Genomic DNA, 20,787 nt, shown 5'->3' with positions numbered 1-20,787 from the left:
AGAAAGGTACAAATGCAACACCTTTTGAATTATGGTATGGGCACTCTCCTAATGTAAAATATTTCAAAATATTTGGATGCAAATGCTATATATATAAAGAGTCTAGAAATGGAAATTTTGATGCAAAGAATGAGGAAGGTACATTTCTTGGTTATTCTACTAGAAGCAAACCTTATAAGTGCTTGAATGTTAACACTAACAAAGTAGTAGAAAGCACAAATGTGAAATTTGATGAGCTTGCAAAAGTTCAAAGTGGTAAGAACGCCAAGAAAGCAGAAGAATATAAGACCTTTGTATACTTTTATGAAGGTATACCTAATAATGATGAAGTTGCAACTCAGAATGACAATTAGCAACAAAATCCAGTATCTGTCGAATCATAGATAGTGAATGCCGAGCAAACGACACATTCAAAAGTCAAGCTGCAAAATACAGAGAATGTTCATTCAGATTCTAAGAATAGCCAACAAGAAGAAAATGAACAAATACCTGATGAAAATATACATGAAGATTCAGATTCTGAAAGAGACAACATGCAAACAAGGAAAGAACCAGTATTGGCAAAGTATGTAAGAAGAAATCATCCTGTAGATCAAATTATTGGAAATAAAGAGGCAAGACCAATAATAAGGAATAGACTCAGAAGTGAAACATGTCTGCTCAGCAAAATGGAACTAGGAACAGTAAGTGAAGCCATAACAGATGATGACTGGTACAATGCTATGAAAGAAGAAATAGAACAAATTGAGAAGAATAAGACATGGACCTTAGTCTCTAGACCAGCTGACAAGAATGTGATCGAAACCAAGTGGGTGTTTAGAAACAAGTTAGATGAGAATGGTGAAATCACAAGAAACAAGGCAAGACTAGTTTGTAAAGGGTATGCACAAGAAGAAGGAATAGACTATGGAGAAACTTTTGTTGCAATTGCCAGAATGGAAGGAGTAAGGACTTTACTGGCATATACAGCCTTCAAAGGATTTAAAGTCTATCAGATGGATGTAAAGTCTACATTTTTTAATGTTATACTTGAAGAGGAAGTCTACATAGAGCAACCAGAAGGTTTTGTTGATGAAAAGAACAAAAATAAGGTATTCAAATTACATAAGGCTCTATATGGATTGAAGTAAGCCCCTAGAGCTTGGTATGAGGGACTTCGCAAGTATCTAGTGCAAATAGGATTTGAAAGAACTAATGATAACAACAACATGTACATCAAATCAGAAGAAGGTAAGGATATTCTTGTATCTAAAATATTTGTGGATGATATAGTTTTTGGAGGAAAGGAAGTACTTTGCAAAAGTTTTACTGACAAAATGAAACATGAGTTTGAGATGTCTATGTTTGGAGAAATCAAGTTCTTTGTAGGATTGCAAGTACATCAACTAAAACATGGCATATTTGTGACATAATCAAAATACATCAAGGAGATACTCAAGAAATTTGGACTAGAAGACTCCAAAGCTGTTAACACACTAATGGCAATAGGACATAAGCTATCTAAAAATGATGAATTAGCTGAAGTCAATCAAATAATGTAAAGATTCATGATTGAAAAACTACAATATGTTGTACATAGAAAACAAGACATAGCACTAGTAGTAGGAATAGTGGCTAGATTCTTTGCTAATCCTAGAGACAATCATCTCATGGCAGTAAAAAGGATAATGAGGTATCTCAAAGGAATTGATGATTTTGGCCTATATTACAAAAAGAATGAGAAGTTTGAGCTCAATGCATACACAGATGCAGATTGAGGAGGCAACATTGATGACAGGAAAAGCACAAGTGGAGGAGCATTATTCTTAGGTAAAAGGCTAGTTACTTGGACCAGCAAGAAACAAACATGCACATCTCAGTCCACTGCAGAAGTAGAATATGTGGCAGTAGTAGTCAATTGCACAAATATTGTGTGGCTTAAACATCTATTGAAAGGAATGGAAGAAGAGGTAACCAAACCCGTGATACTATATTGTGATAATACAAGTGCTATAAACATATCTAAGAATCTAGTAATGCATGCAAAAACCAAGAATATTGCAATCAAGTATCACTATGTCAGAGAATTGGTGGAAGAAAAACAAGTGAAGATAGAGTACATTCACACAAAGGAACAAACTGTAGGTATCTTCACCAAACCATTGCCCAAAGATCCTTATGAATATCTTAGAGGCAAGTTGGGGGTAATTTCCCTAACTCAAGCATTCTAAAGCAAAAGACAAACTGCCCTGCATCAATAGTTGTAGATCATTGAAATATAAGAAGAATGATGTAGAGGATGACAACAGGAGTAGAAACTCTAGATCAATCACAAGCATGGTGACAGAGGGAGAAAACGTAAGATGCAAAGCTTATATTGGATTACAATAGTCCAAAGGGAGAAGCAGAACAAAGGATTGAGTTTGCATCAGCAAAATATACCAAGTAGAAAACATATATAATTTTGGTGATAACTAAGTTGATCAGCTTAATCATTTGATCAATTTGGTTTGTCATCAATGCCAAAGAGGGAGATTGTTGGAAATGATTGAAAAAGATCATGAATGAAGAGAAATGGAACTGGTAAAGAATGTTTCAATCATTTTTTTGTCATTGATGTCAAACTTGCTACTTGCAAGAATGACAATTGCTTAAGTGATCCAAATAATATCAATTGGTTGATTGACAAGGAGGTGGCAATCAATAAGATGTAACTAGAGCACCTAGAGAAAGGTTGAAGTTATGATGTTGTAATGAAGTATAAGGATTAGATAAGCCATTGATGAAATAGTGTATTGATAACATACTCTAAGACACAGAGGATGGGCATACTAAGACACATAAAAGATGTAAGGATTAACTAAGTTCATTGGAGAGAGCCGAGCAAGCTAGTTAGTGTCGAGAAAATTCTTAGTTGAAGCCAAGCAAGTTCAACTTAGTGTGTGCTGACTAATATTCAAGTGCCAAGGAAAGAAGAAATACTACAGGTGTCGAGGGCTAGTAAAATAGCAATAGAAGTCGAGTAACATAGAAAGAGTCGAGCATCAATAAATCAATGATGTCGAGTTGCTACATTATTTGTTAAGTCAAAGATTCGCCAGATCAATAGTGATAAGTTTGTTACATTGAATTTTAATAGTTGGATGATAAGGATGATGAGTAGATGTCATAGAATTTTATGTAAATCATGCAAACCAATTCAAAGCGAATGCTAATGGATTTATCGTGAATTTTCTAGAAGAAACAATTTGGAGGGAAAAAAATACCATTTTCTCAAAAGATTTGAGCAGGAAATTGACAATAGAACTTCTTTATAAGGAGTTATAGGTCAAAGATCAAATGAGAATGCATGAGAGGGAGTTGGTCATAGGTGTGATCATGCGAAGAAGCCAAGAGGAGAAATAACAGAGCATCAAGACTCTGAGTTGATCAAGTGACCATAGAATGCATTGGCATAACAAGTGGAAGAACTCAAGGAGATAGATCTTGAAGGGTGAACAAGCTGTCAGCATGACAAGGGAGGAAAGCCAAGCAAAGAAAAGAACTAAAGAGTGATTTGAAATCTACATAGTTGGGGTTGCAATCTTTATCAGGTCAAAACCCTTCTAATACTCTCTTACCATTGAATTAGATATTGAAATCCTACATTGCTAGGTTAGCTTAATAGCTAGGTGGATGAGCCTCAGGAAAAGGATAAAGAGATCCCTAGGAGAAGGAAAAAGAGATCCTCAAGAGAAGGATAAAGAGATCCTTAGGAGAAGGATAAGAGATCCTTAGGAGGAGGATAGGAGATCTTTAGAGAGGGATGAAAGATTCTTTTGATAAGGTGACTGTAAATCCCATGGACTTGGGTGAGCCTAATAGCTCTATGTAAATCCTTTAATAGGGTGACATTCCAAGTTGAATGTTCTTAAGTCCTCTAACAAGGAACGCTCCTAACAGGGTGTAGAAATCCTTTAACAAGGTCACATTTAACAATGTGTTGTAGCCTTTAATAGGGTAGACCATCAGAAGTGGTTGAAATCAATTGCATAGTTATTCAGTGGGTGTCATCCCCACCCCAGTTTTACCTTCTTATTCTTGGAGGGTTTCTGGGTCATCAAAGTCCTTAGTGTTATGGTGTGATGCATGTTTACTTTTCATGGTTGTTTAATGTTTAATTGCATGCATGATAAGAAAGAAGAAGGATAGCACTTCTGATTCATTCCTATTTAATTAGAAAGTTTGAATTGGACATCATTGGACCTTGGATAACTGATTCACATCCCCTCTTAGTTATTCTAAATAATTCTAACACTAACATCATCTTTAGATGAAGTGATTTTGAACAAAGCCCTAAATTGTTGAACTACTGTCTACATTGAAGAAATTTTAGTTCTTGATTCATCTTCAAAAATCTCAAGGCTAGTAGTGTTTTAGTATTTGATAAGTAGGAGATAATTTTCATAGCAAGTCAAATTGTGATATTTCTATTAGGATTTAATTGTGTAGTAATATTACTTCATGAGAGATGGATTCATGTTGAATCACTACTCATGAAATAGGGAAGTTGAAATCTTTAGGCTACTTCGATGAATTTGACTTTCTATTTGAAGCCTTGGACATTTTTGAATGTTCCATCTGATCAAAATATGAATTTTCCTGGTGGGATCTTAGGTAACATTAGTATAAACATATTAAAACTTTATTCCAAACTCATGATTCATAATAGGAAAATTTGAATCAAGCCCAACCACATGCTCCAATGGACATTATCCATGTATTTTCATGCCAACAAGAAGAATAATTTTTGAAGGATGCCAATAAGATTAAATAGAGAGGGAAAACTACTTGAATTCTTAGTTCCTAAGATGAATTACAAATAAATGACAGCTGAAATGAAAGAATATGGAGGATGAAAATATTGAAATGAGAGCTAAGAGTGAACCGAATCTTCTAGATTCTAAACCATACATTCATGCAATCCTTTTCCATTATAATGAATTGTATTTATAGAATATTTTAGGTGCATGTACTATCAATTGGAATTCCAAGTGCATGCCCCTTTGTGCAAGAATAAAGATCACAACTATCATGGCCCTTACTTTCAAAAGATGATATTGGAAATGAATTTGAGCACACTACCTAATTACTAGAGGCCTATATGTGGCTATTTCTAAAGTATTTATCACAACTTCACTGATGAAGTTGATAGTTATGTAACCCACCATTGGAAGTGTTGAATTTGCAAAGACCTCATAAGGTCATGAATAGACAACCTTTAGTTTTTGTATGAGAAGGGCTATTCATAATGGACTTTGTTGATACTAATTACCTTTGGCATCAACATCAAAAAAAATTTTGTAGAAAAATCATAAAGATAGCTAAGCCCATAGGGTATCAGGAGAAGAGAATAAACATAAATATTTATGAATAAACTGCTAGTTCATCTCATTGTAAGGTTTTTATTGCATTTGAGGACTATGCAGATTTGGAGATAAAAAAAAATTTATTGTCACACGATCTCCTAGAAAAACAAAATATGATGGATAAGTAAAGGGTGGGAATGTTTTGAGTAAAATGAACTATCTAGATAGAGAAATATCAATTTTAGTTCTATGGAGGTTGAGAAATCTTGCAAATTAATAACATATTCAAAGTAGAGTTATAGTAGAGTTATTTTGGATCTATAGGTAATGTTGGAGAGAAATCTATAAGGTCTAAAACTATGGATAAAAGAATTGCTCTATGAGGATATGGATTTGGACCTAGAAGGTAGGGTAAGTGATGAAGTAGCTCAACTAGATGATAAAGATATAGAGGTTGTTTCTCCCAGTGCACAATCCATTAAGCATGAAATATGCTTAGTGCTATTGAAAATTTGGAAGATGGGACTTTTATATTAGAGGAGACAAACTGCATCCTTGAATTCTTTGGTAGTGAATTAAAGCGAGATTTCCACAAGATTTTAGATATGTTGTGAAGAACCTCCTTATAGCAATATCGTGAGAATGCTCGAAATAACAGAATACAAAGTGATAGCAGAACTCAGAATGAATCTACTGATCGCAGGCCACTTCGAGGGGGTAACCTCCTTTGAGCAAGCTCAATACAATAAATTCGTCCATGCCCATCAAGGGCCTCAACCTATTCTTATATACTGGGTACGATCTAGAAAAGTAATACTACCTATGCATGTGGGATAATAAAATATACTCACGGGACGACTTACAAAGCATATGCGTCCAACAACACTACTCTAACAAAATAAACAGAAGGAACACACAGGTTCCTAACATCCCCTCTCCCTTAGAAAAAAGCTTTGTCCTCAAAGCTTAAGGTGTGGAAATTGTTGTTGAATCTGAAGAAGGGGTTCCCAGGTAGCATCCTCTGGTTGCATGCCATGCCACTGAATCAAGACCTCAGAGATGGAGCGAGAACGAAGCTGGCGAGTGCGCTGATCCACCCGCACTCCATGGTGTGCAACAATATGCCCGAGATACTCCACTTCCTCCTGGCCAAACACACATTTAGATAGTTTTGCACAGAGTTGATGATCAGAGAGAAGTTGCAAGACAAGCTCCAGATGATGGAGATGCTCAGCCCAAGTTTTGCTATATATGAGGATATCATCAAAGAAGACCAGAATGAATTTCCGGAGGTATGGTCGAAATATGTTATTCATCACTGCCTGAAATGTTGAAGGAGCATTCGTGAGGCCAAAGGGCATGACTAAAAATTCATAGTGACCATCATGTGTGCGGAAGGCAGTTTTAGGTATATCCTCCTCATTAACCCGAATTTGATGATACCCAGAACGAAGATCTAACTTGGAGAAAAAATGAGCCCCATGAAGTTCATCAAGAAGTTCATCAACAACTGGAATGGGAAACTTGTCCTTTATAGTGAGATGATTAAGTGCTCGGAAATCAATGCAGAGTCGCCATGACCCATCTTTTTTGCGAACAAGCAGAACTGGAGAAGAAAAGGAACTGGTACTAGGGCGAATAATACCTTGCTTCAGTAAGTCACGGACAAGTATCTCGATTTCGGTCTTCTGATGAAATGGGTAGCGGTAGGGCCTGATGTTGGGCGGAACACTGCCAGGAAGGAGCTGAATACGGTGGTCCTCTGGACGAGAAGGAGGTAATCCCACAGGTTCAGCAAATATACCAGAATACTTGTCCAAAATGTGTTGGAGATCGGCAGGAGTGCTAGAGACTGCTGATGGCTGCATCTGAATGGAATGGAGCTGAGCGATGACACCATGTGAATTCTTCTTAAGAATTTTTTCCATACGGTGTGAACTGATGATGCTGAGAGACCCTGGTTGTAAGCCTTTCAAAGTGTGTTGGTGCCCCTCGGCTGAAAACTGCATCCAAAGTTCAGCAAAATCCCAGAGAATGGGGCCAAGAGTGCGTAACCATTGGGCACCCAAAACCACATCACAGCCACCTAAGGGTAAGGCAAACATGTCAGAGCGCATGTTATAATCTCCAATAGAGAGACGCACATTGCGACATTTCCCTTTACAAGGTAAAGTGCCCCCATTGGCAATCATGACTTCAAAGCTAGAGCAGGGATGGATAAAGCAATCAGCCTGTTTGGCTATTCGTGGATCAATGAAGTTATGAGTGCTACCAGAATCAATGAGTATAGTAAGAGGGATCTTCTTGAAGAAACCCTGGACCCGCATGGTTTGTGGAGTAGTGACTCCTGCCAAAGCATGGACAGATATCTCTGGTGGAGCTTCTGGTGAAGGAGGTTCAGGCTGGTGAGGCTCAACCTCATCATCCACTGTTTCCTGAGCATCTACATATTCTTCCAGTTCCGGTGGAGAATCCACATCCAAGAGATAGAGCTTTTGCTGAACACATCTATGGCCCCGAGACCATTTCTCATCACAATTATAACAAAGCCCTTTGTCTCGCCTGACTCGCATCTCTGTTTCAGACAAGTGCTTGATCAGAGTAGTTCTGGGAGCTGGTATGACTGGAGGGTTGTGAGAACCTGTATTTCTAAATGGAAAAAAATTAGATCTGGAGCGTTGTAGAGCACTAATCTTGTCTTCCGCTAACTTAGCCAACCCAAGGGCTTCCATCATTGTAGTAGGTCGAAACATTTTGACTTCTGAGCGAAGTGCATCCTTCAGACCACTGACAAAACAACTACGGAAGAATTCATCAGACAAGCCCTCTGTGTGATTAGCTAATTTTTCAAACTCTGTCTGGTATTCTCTTATAGTGTCTGTTTGACGCAGTTTAGTGAGTGCTCCTGTGAAATCATCAAAGGAACTAGGGCCAAAGCGCTCCAAAATGAGGGTGCACAATTCTCTCCACGTTGGGCCTACATTAGCCTTGATGTACCAACGGAACCATTGAAGAGCTTCATGTTCCAAATGAAAAGATGCAAGGGGGACTTTGTGGTTATCCAAAGTATTATGCAAGCTGAAATACTGCTCTGCCCTATAGATCCATCCAGTCGGATCAGAACCATCGAAGCGTGGAAAATCAAGCTTTGGTCCACGGAAATTGCCAGAAGAGGACCCAGTATCTCCTGAATAGTTTCGGCTCATGGCTGACTGCTGAAAGTTAAGACCCAGAATTTTGTCATCCAGATCTTGAAGTTTGGTTTTGAGGGATGCAATTTCCTCTTCCATGATTTTTGCTCCTGTACGCGTAACAACCATAAAACAAGGTTTTTTTTTTTTTTCGAATGGGTAGAAGATGAGAAACAAAAACTTTTTTAGTTATGGCAAACTTGGATTTGGGTAAAACTCATATAGGAAATGGGTGTTCGACGGGTGGTGGGAGACTATCTGGGGACAAGGGAAAAAGAAAAATGAGGGTTTCAAGGGTAGGGAGGCGAAATGAGGCGAACAGTCCAAGAGGGATAAGGGAGCAAAATGAGGAATTGAATCTTGTGGCTCAGTTTGGTGGCGATTGGATGATAGGTGAAAAAGATAGGGCAAACCCTAAAATTAGATAAATGAGGGATTTAGGGCTTTGATATGTAAAATTTGGGGTTGGGTCGCCAAGGAAGGAAGTATGCGAAATGATATTGCAGACGTTCTGCGGAAGTATGAGCAGAAACAGAAAGCAAACAAGGAAGCTACGACTAAAAAATAGAAAAAATTTTACTCTTTTTTTTTTGAACAGTCGACTTAGAAAAATTCACTCGCAGACAGAACAACTGAAAAGAGTTATTGCAATAACAAGAGATATTAGAAGTGAGAGGAACCTGAAGGCCACGACAGAAAAAAAAAAATTGATGTAATTTCCACCCAGCGAGCCCAAGAGAGTGCTCTGATACCAGATGTGAAGAACCTCCTTATAGCAATATCGTGAGAATGCTCGAAATAACAGAATACAAAGTGATAGCAGAACTCAGAATGAATCTACTGATCGCAGGCCACTTCGAGGGGGTAACCTCCTTTGAGCAAGCTCAATACAATAAATTCGTCCGTGCCCATCAAGGGCCTCAACCTATTCTTATATACTGGGTACGATCTAGAAAAGTAATACTACCTATGCATGTGGGATAATAAAATATACTCACGGGACGACTTACAAAGCATATGCGTCCAACAACACTACTCTAACAAAATAAACAGAAGGAACACACAGGTTCCTAACATATGTATGATAAAGTTAAAAGGAGGACCAAAATGCTTCTTTATTTAGAAAAATTGTCAATAAAAGAACGAAAAAAATGGGTAGACAAGATTAGGTTGGAAAAATGGGAAATGCTAGGGTTTTTGTTGCATTTCTTATATGTAACATAGTTCTTGAAGGATGTATTGTAGAAGGAGATTTCAATCAAAAAAGTAAAATTAGCATTGATATAGTTATGATTTTCAAAGAGATATGAAAATTCAAACCCAAGTTGGTTTGCAAATGTGTAGCTGTGAGCTTGAATTGGATACTCAAGATTTCTACCTTGTTGTATTGGATTGCCCTACAATGATAAGCACTTACTTTTGATAATAAAAAATTGAGGTTGTGCAGTCCGATACATAAAAAAAAGAAAAATTATAATACTATAAATGCATCCAAGAATGTAGTTAAAAACCCAAAGTAGCTCTAGCCCATAAAAAGTACAATAAAGAAAAGTTGCTAATAGAACAATATTTGATGTTGAAAGCATTGGGGATCCATCCTTGGCTAACAAGATAGAAAAATATAGTTCAACATTTGGTTTTTAAATTAATCTTTTACATCTTGGCCATAATATAAAAGGATTACTTCAATGTACTACTACAAGCTGCAGTTTACTGGCTTACAAATTCATTCCTTCAATGCATTATCATACCTTGCAATTCATAAGATGATGATTTCATTCTATTTATCTTGTTTTTAATATAAATTTAATGTTTCAGGTTATATTACCAGCACATTTTTGAAGGGAAGAAAACCCCTGTGCTATTCAAATGATGGTAAAGATGAAATGGTTATGTTGTTGGACATCTCTAGTACAAAATATTTCATAACACATCTTGGAAGAAGAGACGACAACGTGGTTGTAAGGCCTAAAAGAAATGTAGAATGGATTCAAAATCCATAAGAGGGTCTACTCTGATGTGTGGTTTGGGCCCCATGACAAAGAAAGAAAGAATGGGTTGAAATCTGATCAAAGCATGTGGAAGCATGATAAGAGTATGTTCACATAGACGTTATATATGATCAAACAAGCATAAAAAAATAATCTAAAATAACTCCTTCCTTAATCTCTTTCAATTAAAGAAAAGGGAAATTGGTGTGTATCATTCTCTTATCTAAAACTCCACTATGTACATCATATAAACAAGTGAAAGGAAGATAAAAACAATGTGAATATCTAGTTTCTATGTATAAAAATGCAATGATTACGATCAAACCCACTAACTAGTGACATTGCTTAGGGAGCCGGCTATGCAGCCGACAAATTCCCTACTCCATGTCATGCATAGTCCTCCATACACCATACCATTCACTCTACATTGCAGAAAACGTACTGAGAGTCTTTTGCCTTTATAGCCAGTCTTATTAGAAGGTAATATTTTTAAGTCATTCTAAAGATTTAAATTATTTTACCTTTTCACTATCAATATAATATAATATTTATCCTTCAATTTTTTGACATACTATGAAATGGTTTATTGATTATATCTAAAAAGTTTAAAACCTTTTTACAATATATTTAATTTAAATTTTTGAATTAAGTTATTATTTAATTTTTTATGATTTTTAAGTTATTTTAAATTGTTTGATTCAAATTGAAAATTTCACAAATTCTTAAACAAAATGACTTATTGATTATATTAATCTACTATAGTATTTTTGTTCCAAAGCTGAGAAGCTTTCTACAGTGGCAACAATCTTGAATGAAAACATTTTCTATTTTGAAAAAAATTGACGTTCATTTACATGTCAGAAAAATAAAATAGAAATAGACTAAATATAATTACAATTAAAATCATGAAAATTACATAGAGGAAATGGAAGTAAAAATGAGACAGATTTCCTCATGCCTCTTAGACTCGCATAAATATAAAAATAGACACCTCGAGAAGGATATCTCTTAACTTTATATATATATATATAATATAAGCTAATTTTATTTTTTCTTTAGTTAAATTATGATCTTGTTTAAATTTTTCCTTAAAAATTTAATATAAAATTATTGATTTTAAAAATAAATTATACTATTTTTCTTATAGAATCTTTCTTTAATTTCATTTTTAAAATGATTAATGAATCTATCCATTTAAAAATGTATTTGAATTATATTAAGTTTGAATAAAGAAATTAATTATGTATGAAAAATTAAATTCTAAATAGAGTTCACATTTTCCAAAGGTATATGTTAGTTATTTTTTATTTTGATAAGGTTATAGGCATGTTCTTAATTTTTCCATTTTCATCATACTACCAATTTTTCTAAGCATGTGTTTAGATTAAATTATTTAATTTATTTTATTATCTCAATATAATGAATTATAATAATAAAAATACTTTACAATCAACTAAATTGTAACAATAACATTAGTCAATTTTTTTTATTTTAAAAATATATTATATTACTTTTCTTATATAATCTTTCTTTGTTCTCGTTTTTAAAATAATTAATTAATCAATCATTTTAAAAATGTATTTAAAAGAAATATATCTAAATATTAATTTTAAAATAGAGTAAAGCAATTAATTATGTATGAAAATTAAATTCTAAATAGAGTTCACATTTTCCTAAGGTAGTTATTTTGATATTTTGATAAAGTTATAGGGAGGTTTTCAATTTCTATCATTTTCATCATACTACCAATTTTTCTAACCATGTACATGTTAGATTAAATTATTTGATCCATTTTATTATCTTAACTTTAATTAATTATTAAAAAAATAAAATACTATATAATCAACTAAATTGCAACAATAACATTACATTAGTTAGGTTCAACTTTATAGAGGTCCCTTCAACTTCTTGGGTTTGTTTGCACCGAGAGTTTTTTTGAATATTTTTTTCTCGCTTGGCTCCCTGCACCTGGCTTTGGCTTCAGCTTCGGCCCTTGGCTCCCACCTAGTTCCCTGCACCTATCTTAGGCTTCAGCTTCGGCCCCTAGCTTCGATCCTGCCTCTGTGCCTGAATTTGACTTCGGCTCAGCTTTTATTCCTGGATTCAACTTCTGCTCCAATGTGGGTCCTGCTCTTACTCTAGTGACTGGCTTTGGATCGAGTTTATTCTTGTGTTTAGCTTTATGGAGGTCTCTTTGGCTTCTAGGGTTTGTTTTCCTGGTGCGGGTGGTTCAGCAATTTCCTATGTTGATGTCGTTGCCTTTGAGGCTGGTCTTGGTGGACTTGCTAATAAGCTAGGGCTTCATGATATTGTGCATTCAGGGGCTCCGATTGCAGTAAGTAACCCTTTAAAGATTGATTTAAAATCTGATATTATTGATGAGATCTTAAGTTGTATGGTTGACTTCTCAGCCAATGCTGCTATCTTTTATTTTAAGGGTTTTTGGCCTTCTTTGTCGGACTTGCATGCCTAGATTTCCCATTTTTGGGACACCATTATTTCAGAGACAGCCCATATTTACCCTTTGCCTAGGGGATTGTTCATTGTTAAATTTGAATTTGCTACTGATAGAGATGCCATCCTTCGCCATATTTTCTATTGGGAAGTGAAGTTTCCCTTGATGGCTAAACTTTGGCATAAAGATTTCAACCCATTGATAGAATCTTTTAATATGTTCCCTATCTGGGTTAGGTTGTTGAATCTCCTCCTTCACCTTTGGGTAGATTTTGTTTTGGAGGAGGTGGGGAGATCCCTTGGTGCATTTTGATTCATTGATAAGGATTCATCCAATGTTTTTTGAACAACATATGCTCGCATACTGGTTGAGATTGATGTCTCCAAGGGACTTCTAGATATGATTTCAGTGGCTTCTACATTAGGATCATGGAATATCCTTCTTGACTATGAGGGTATCCCTTTCTGCTATAGGAAGTGTTGCAAGACTGGTCACCTAGCTTCTGGCTGCTCCATTGGTAAATCTAGATCGAAGATGCCCCCTTCTTGGTGGAAAAGGGCCTCAGATGGTCACTACACGGTCCATAAGGTCCTCTCTACAGGTGATGTTGACTCTCTTCAAGATATTTTGGTGTAGTATTCTTCTACTATTCCTAGCTCTTTGGTAAAGGATCTTCCTTTGGCACCTTTGGTTGCAACAAATCAGTCTTTGGTTTCCGCTATCCCATCTTCTAGTGATTTGATGGAGGATCCTCCTTTGGCTCCTTTTGAGGATGCAACTATTCTATCTTCTGGTGTGCTGGGAGTAGCCACCTCTCTAGCTCCTTCTTAGGTTGATGTTCCTTCTCTTGTTTCTACTGTATCTTCCTTTTTTGTAGTTTTTCCCCTAGCTTCAGGGGTTTCAGGGTCTAGTTGTGGCATTGTTGCTTCTTAGAGCCAGATGGATGCTAGTTTGGTGGGGGTTGGAAGGACCTCAGTAAAAGGATATATGGTCATGCCCTCCACTTCTTCTTTATCAGGGTCAGACCTTCCTGTGCCTTCTTCCCTGGTTGTAGATATTCCTATTGCGGCCTCTTCCCTGGTCTCAAGGATTTCTGGGCTTGGCTCTGGTGTTGTTGATTTACAGTGGCAAAAGGCTGCTGGCTTGGTGAAGGATGGATGGACTGTAGTCAAAGGAAAAAAGATCAAGTCGTCCACTGCCTCTTTTGATATGGCATTACGTTCTCAAAAGAAGGGATCTAAAGGTAAAGCATGACTAGTCTTTTTGGCCTGTCGTACTTTTTTTGTCCCCTGGCTTTTGGCCTGTTGTATTTTGTTGTGTATCATGGTTGGGGACTTTTTCCCCCTATCTTCTTTGGGTTTCAGGAGCCTAGACAAAACCTATGTTGGTGGCTATTATGTTGCCACTTTGGTCACCTTTTGTATGGTGATCTATTGTTTTGGCCTTTTGTTTGGCCATTGTCCTTTGGCTGGGCTTTAATTGCTTTTTTTCAGCCTTTTGTATTGTTTCAAACTTGGGTTTCGAGATCCCTGTAAAACTTATTTATCTAATAAAAGACATTACATTAGTCAAATTTATTGATTTTAACTAGTATAAAATCAAAACAAAACAAATAAAATTGTTTACTCTTATCTAATAAATTTCGGTTGATATAATTTCCTTTTCAAATATTAATTTGTACTTATAAAGTTTTTGATAAGAAAAGTTTGTATATATTTTTTTTTTCAATTGAAAGATTTAAAGAACACTAAATGAATTTAGATAAAAAAAAATATTTTTAAGATTAAATCAAACTATTTAAAATAATTTTAAAATAAATTATAAATTAATTCAAAAAATTTAATTAAATATATTCTTTTTAGTTTTACAGATTGAATTAAATAAAAGGTAAAAATATTTTAAATAAAAATTAAATATAATAAATAAACCATTTGATAGTGTGAAAAAATCTTCACAACTAACTTGAATAATAAATAGTATATTATATTGATAGTAAAAAGGTAAATTAATCTTACATCTTTGATTGCTAATTGATATCCATAAGAATTTTCAGATAAGAGTCACTGTGAAAGACAAAAGACTACAGTATAGAGTGAATGGCATACATGTATGATAAAGGCTATGCATGGCATGCGGCAGGAAATTCAATTTGAATTAACTAGATGTTGTAACACGGTCATAAATATGTCTCGTTTAATTACCTAGATGTAGTACTTGAAAATGGAATTATGATCATAATATCGAATGTACAGTTAGAAGTCAGTGTAATATATGAAAATTTAGAAAGGAAAAACATTTTATACTGAGTTACACCTCCCCAAATCTGAAAGTCCTTCACTACTTCTAAAAGAAACATATCGTCTTCAGATCAAAACCTCATCGATCTGATTAACTAAAGAGTCCATCCAATTGTAGAGCATCTCTGCAGCGTGCCTTATTTCTTCAATAGACTTTATGATGCATGCAATACTCCATTGATGAGCTCCGTGCCTTACTTCTTTAACACCCACTCTACTGCATGCCATCTTCCAATGGTACGCGATCTGCTTGCACCCTGATTGCCAAAATTTTAACTGAGAAAAATAGCTCCCGTATTTTGTGCGAAAGAAACACGCGCAGATCAGAAACCCCACTCTGGATGTCCCCATTTACTTCCTCCTGCAAATTTCTAAATGATGTCGACCACAACAACCCTTCAGGAATCTTCATTAATCCTCCAAATGAATAAACAGATCCTGTCAAACCATATGCAAAAATACTCCATGCAAATAAGCTCGTCGCCATCACTCCATACATTGCCCTCATCAAAAGCTTGCCCTTGCTTGACCATTTCTCCTTCCCAAGCTGAAGATATTTGTTCATACTCTGTAAAATGGCAGTGCTGCTCTCAGCTAGAGAGCTCATTTTGAACAAGCCACTGTTCAACTTCTCTCTAATTCTGCAGGGCAACTCCTCCAGGTTGTTCATGGCAAGAGTACACGCAACGTCATATGGTGTAACCTCCCCAAAAAAGTCCAGCAGATGTAATATAGATTTTGTTGGAATATTAATTGTAGTTGACATTTGTCCTTGGAGCCAAAGGCCTACTTACCACTCTTGATGGATTACAGAACAGATAGAAAACATGAATGCGGTAGGTGAGTTTTTTGAAATTCTGAAAAGAGGGGGAAAATATTTTGCCAAAGATAAAAAAAGAATGTTTGATTAATTCATTCTGTGAGACGGAGAAAAAAAAAGTTTAGTAGAGTAGAGAAGAGAGAAGTTGCAGAGTAGAGTAAAGTAGAAAGAAAGTGATCAGCAAATCCAGTCGTTGCAGAGACAAAAGGAAGCTTGTTATAGGACTGCAATTGCACGTACTTCTTTGTGTCATTCTATAAGTTCATAGTTTATTGTTTGATTCGACTTGTGAAGCAATGATTGTTCTAGGCATTATTGTATGTAGTCATTAGAGCTGCAAGTTTAAAGTTTCTAAAGTATTGAAGTTGTTTAAAGTTTTAAGGTTATTTTAAATTTTTTTGGTTGAAGCTGAATGCTCCCAGATTTTATAATGATTTAATCAAATTTGAATAGAAAGCAAGTAGGCATACTTGAATCCATTGTTCTACTTCTATTCATTGCATTTGAAAAGTTTATTTAGAAGCTTCATACTTTAGCTCTTTGATTTTTAATGGTGAAAATATTCACGTTAAAATATTCACTTGGTTAAGTTTTGTTGAAGTTTTTTTGAATCTCTGCATTGGCTACTGAGTTCACTCGGTACCTTCTTCTACCGAGCTCTACCCTCTAGTGGCTACCGAGTTCACTCGGCATCCACACTACCAAGCTCACTCGACATCCATTGGTACTGAGTTGTTCTTCATTTGCTGAGCTCACTCGGCACTCTCCTACCACTCGGCTCATTCCCTTGCCAAGCAAAACTAGCACTCAACAATAGTTAGTGTCGATTGAAAATTTTAAAAGTTGTTATTTTAATTTGTTCACAGATTCCACTGAGAGCTTAAAAAAAAAAAATAAGACTTTTCGGCGTTCAACAAATTGCAGATCTCAAGCAGTTTCCTCCTGTCATCCAGACACTCGTCAAACAATTTGTCATCGCTAGAAAACTACAAGTCTGCAATGAAGGATCTGAGATCCTTGTGTGTTGCAGATAACACCTCCATGGTTTGTTCCATCCATGCCCAATTTATGCCCTTTGGCTTCGTCATCTAGAGATGCTTCAATCTATCTGCTAAAGATGCCTCAAAACCCTCCAATGCCTCACTGTGCCTTGGATTGAAGCTCTTTGTGCTATTTTGCATGAAAGGAATTTGAAACAAGGAGAAGGAAAGAGTTCTCATTTCAGCCCCAAGTAAGAAAGATTGCTTAGGGTTTTCTGTAGCCAAAAACAAGATTGCAACTTCTTCAAGACAAACTGAAACCAAAGAGAATCACTTCCTGCACAATACCAATTTCATGTCTAATTTTGAACTTCATCAAGGAGGTTTTCTATATAGGAGAAATTAAACCAAAAAACACAAAAAAAAAAAAAAAACACTTAAAACTACACATTTAAATAGGAAATAATTCAAACTAAAAAAATCAATTATCTTGTTGGGAACAATCTTTTATTTAGATTTTTTCTTTTATTCATTTTATGTGCTTTTATTTTTGTTTTTTTTATCTTTTGACTATTTTGTGAAGTTATTCTAAAATCACTTTTTTAGCTTTTTAATTTATTTTATTAAATAAAAGATTTCTATTTTCAAAAAGTTTTATATTAGCAATTTTTAAGCATATTTAGCTCGCCAGATATTTAATGTGCTACACCGAAATTTATTTATGCCTAATTTTTTTGTGGAAAAAGGAGGATAGTTGATTTTCTAGAATTTAGATTATGTATCTAGTAGTAAGCAATAGATAAAACCTCTTTTTAATCAAACAAAGATTTTGTATGATTCCTTTCCAAACTTAAAAAGCTTATAGAATGATATTATGCAAGAAAATTTATGCAAAATTTTGCTGACGACGATATGCAACAGTTGCATCATAAATCTTCCATACCAGGTATGGAAGCTTCAAAAAAAATTTGTAAATTTGTTAGGTTCGAAGTCACTAGGCCTGGAATTTTATGGCCGCCCCTTCCTGTCATACGGCTCAATTTTTCATGCCTTTCATTGTATGTTTTCATAAAAAAATTGATTGTCAATTTTTTTTATTTTATAATAATTTAAAGATCATTTTAAATCTAAATATTCTCTAAATTATAAATAATAATATTATTTAGTAATATATGTAAAATTTCGAATAACTTATAATAATTAATTAGTACTATATACCAAAATCTCAAAAAAGCAAGTTTCTAATTACTTTAAGAGATTTTTAAAATTTATGTTTTTAGAAACAAGTTTTTAAATTTTATTATATTTTATTTCAACAAGTTTCTAAATTAATATAAATATGCATTCATTTAGAAAAAAATAGAAATATCTATAATATAAAATAATATATATTTATCATAGATATATGTTATACATATTATAAAATCACATTCATGTATAATATTAAATATAATAGTAAATTACCTATAACAAATATTGATGGTTTCCTAAAAACTTACTTACCATATTGACGGTTCTCTAAGAAAATATCCCATGGTCTTACATTTTTTTAATATACGGTTCAAAAGTGCAAAAATGGCCAATATGACCATCGAGCCTAGATTAATTATTATTATTTGTTGAAATTAATTATTATTACATGTTAACCGAAGGTAGATTCATACCCAAGACCTCCCACATGAGAGGCTCACAAGTTATCATTGCATTGTAGGCTTTTGCCTGAATTTGGTAATGTGTTTAATTCTTATAATATTTAATCATTAAATTTAGGGAACCATTTTGATTATGTGACTTTTCAATGAGAGTTCTATAATATTTTATCATTAAATTTAGGGAATTATTTTGATTATATGACTTTCCAAGAGAGAGTTTTTGATAGATTTATTTTTTGAATGAATTTTTTAATTTGTTTTCTAAATGGCCTAAATAAAAAAAATTATATTTAAGATTTAAAGGAATTTTTTTTAATGTTCGGGGTAAAAATTGGTTTGATTTTTTTGGTAATTATTCTTTAGAGAAAATTATGTGTAACTTTGTTTATTTCATATAATTGTCCACTAGTCAATTAAGGTCATATATACACTATTAAAAGAGAAAATAAATAAATAACTAAAATTAGTCAAGAAATCAAATATCTCTTCAAAAGGTTCTATCCACAAAGAAAAAAAAAACCTTGTTATTTTTAAAAATAAATGTTACTAAAGTTTGCCAGTAATTAGGATTCAAATTATTATTTAATATAAATTGTAGATTTGACACAATAAGTTTATGAATTCTTAATAACTAGCACAATCCTTATACATATAACTAGTTAGTTATTGAGTTTTAAAAATTAATAAATTATATAGTAGAATGTCAGATTTACATTTTTATTTTATTTTTATGATAGAGGGTTTCTATCATTGAAATGATGTTGGAGCTTGCAATCAACAAAGCTTGATTGGACTCTTTGTGAGTCATTCAACTTTACTAGTACCAAGGTCCAATTGACTAGATTTACATTTTAAAAACCACTTCTTCTATGTTTTCTTCACATAATTGATCTTTTAACATTTTAAATATTTTTGAACGATTTTTTGAATATTATTATATAACTTCGAAAAAATTCTAAAATGTAGATTTAGATTGAAGTAATCAATTATATCTTGAGTAAAATTATTGTAACTTTAATAAAGTGGTTTGTGTTGACTTTTGATATTTAAAAAAAAATCTTTCTACCTCATTCAATTATCATAGCCTTTTATTATATTATAGAATTACAATTAGATAATTATGATCTTCTTAATATTGTAATATTTTATTTTAAATTCGTTTTGAAATTTAAATATATTCAAGTTATTTTATAATTTATAAAAATAGGATCACACTTTTCAAATCTGTAGTAACATTAAAAAAGAGTGACCAATATATAAAAATAAGATACTTGTGAATACAAAACTCAACTAAATAATTGTTGTTATGGTTCTTGTACTCACGAATTGTAAAAAAAATCCATCCTTATTTTGAGTCAAAACAAGTTTGGATGTATCAAACTTCAAGCTTTGAAATGGCCAATTATCAATTGTATTTTTAATAATTTTTTTATCTTGATACACCCACTTTGTCTCTAGCTCCATCCAGCACTTTGAATTTTTTATTTCTAAAACACATGTTTCAATTTGAAATCTCAACCTCTCCATCAAAATGAGGTTAAGATAAATTTTCAAAACACATATTCTGAACCATTAACCTTAACCTATCATCCAAAAAGTTTAAGGTTAGAGGCTTAAAACACATACTTTTGAGATAGCTATTAACCTTTTAGTTGATAAAAATAAAGAAAATAAAAGGTAGAGACAATGGGTATAATGCAAAGTCAAAGAAAAGGTTTCCAAGTTTGACAAAGCTCTCAAACCTCCAATTGCAAATATATTGAAGAGATCTCGTTCTATGGAAATTCTTGATTACAAAAGATTATCAAAGTTGTCATGATTATTGGTTGATGGAAATGCCAAACGTGAGATAGATACAACTACAAATGTCAATCATGAAAATCTTTACAGTGGAGCCACTGACTTGTTTATCAAGACAATGTATCATCACACCAAATGCGATGGATGTTTCTCGATGCTGATGTATCCCACTTTGTAATGGAGCTTTGGCAAGAGATATAAGACCGATAGATTGAGCATAAAAAAATTTATCAAACAAAGGAAATTAATTGTATGTTCCAAATGCACCAAAGGC

General features: G+C 33.9%; 1 protein-coding gene across 1 annotated transcript; it reads right to left on the bottom strand.

Annotated features, from left to right (window-relative positions):
- Positions 1-15,475: 15,475 nt before the first annotated feature.
- On the bottom strand, positions 15,476-18,596 carry LOC149563913 (protein BPS1, chloroplastic-like). The gene is made up of 4 exons (XM_089828269.1): positions 18,565-18,596; positions 16,982-17,059; positions 16,056-16,059; positions 15,476-15,964 (listed from the first exon to the last, which is right to left on the bottom strand). Exons 1-4 carry the CDS (start codon positions 18,594-18,596, stop codon positions 15,476-15,478), a joined length of 603 nt encoding a protein of 200 aa, XP_089684395.1.
- Positions 18,597-20,787: the final 2,191 nt, after the last annotated feature.

This window comes from Cupressus sempervirens, chromosome 4, assembly GCF_028749045.1.
Source record: "Cupressus sempervirens isolate cs-2001-9-10 chromosome 4, ASM2874904v1, whole genome shotgun sequence".
Classification (NCBI taxonomy): Eukaryota; Viridiplantae; Streptophyta; class Pinopsida; order Cupressales; family Cupressaceae; genus Cupressus; species Cupressus sempervirens.
The sequence above is the reverse complement of the archived record's forward strand: the minus strand, read 5'-3'. Positions and strand labels throughout refer to the sequence as shown.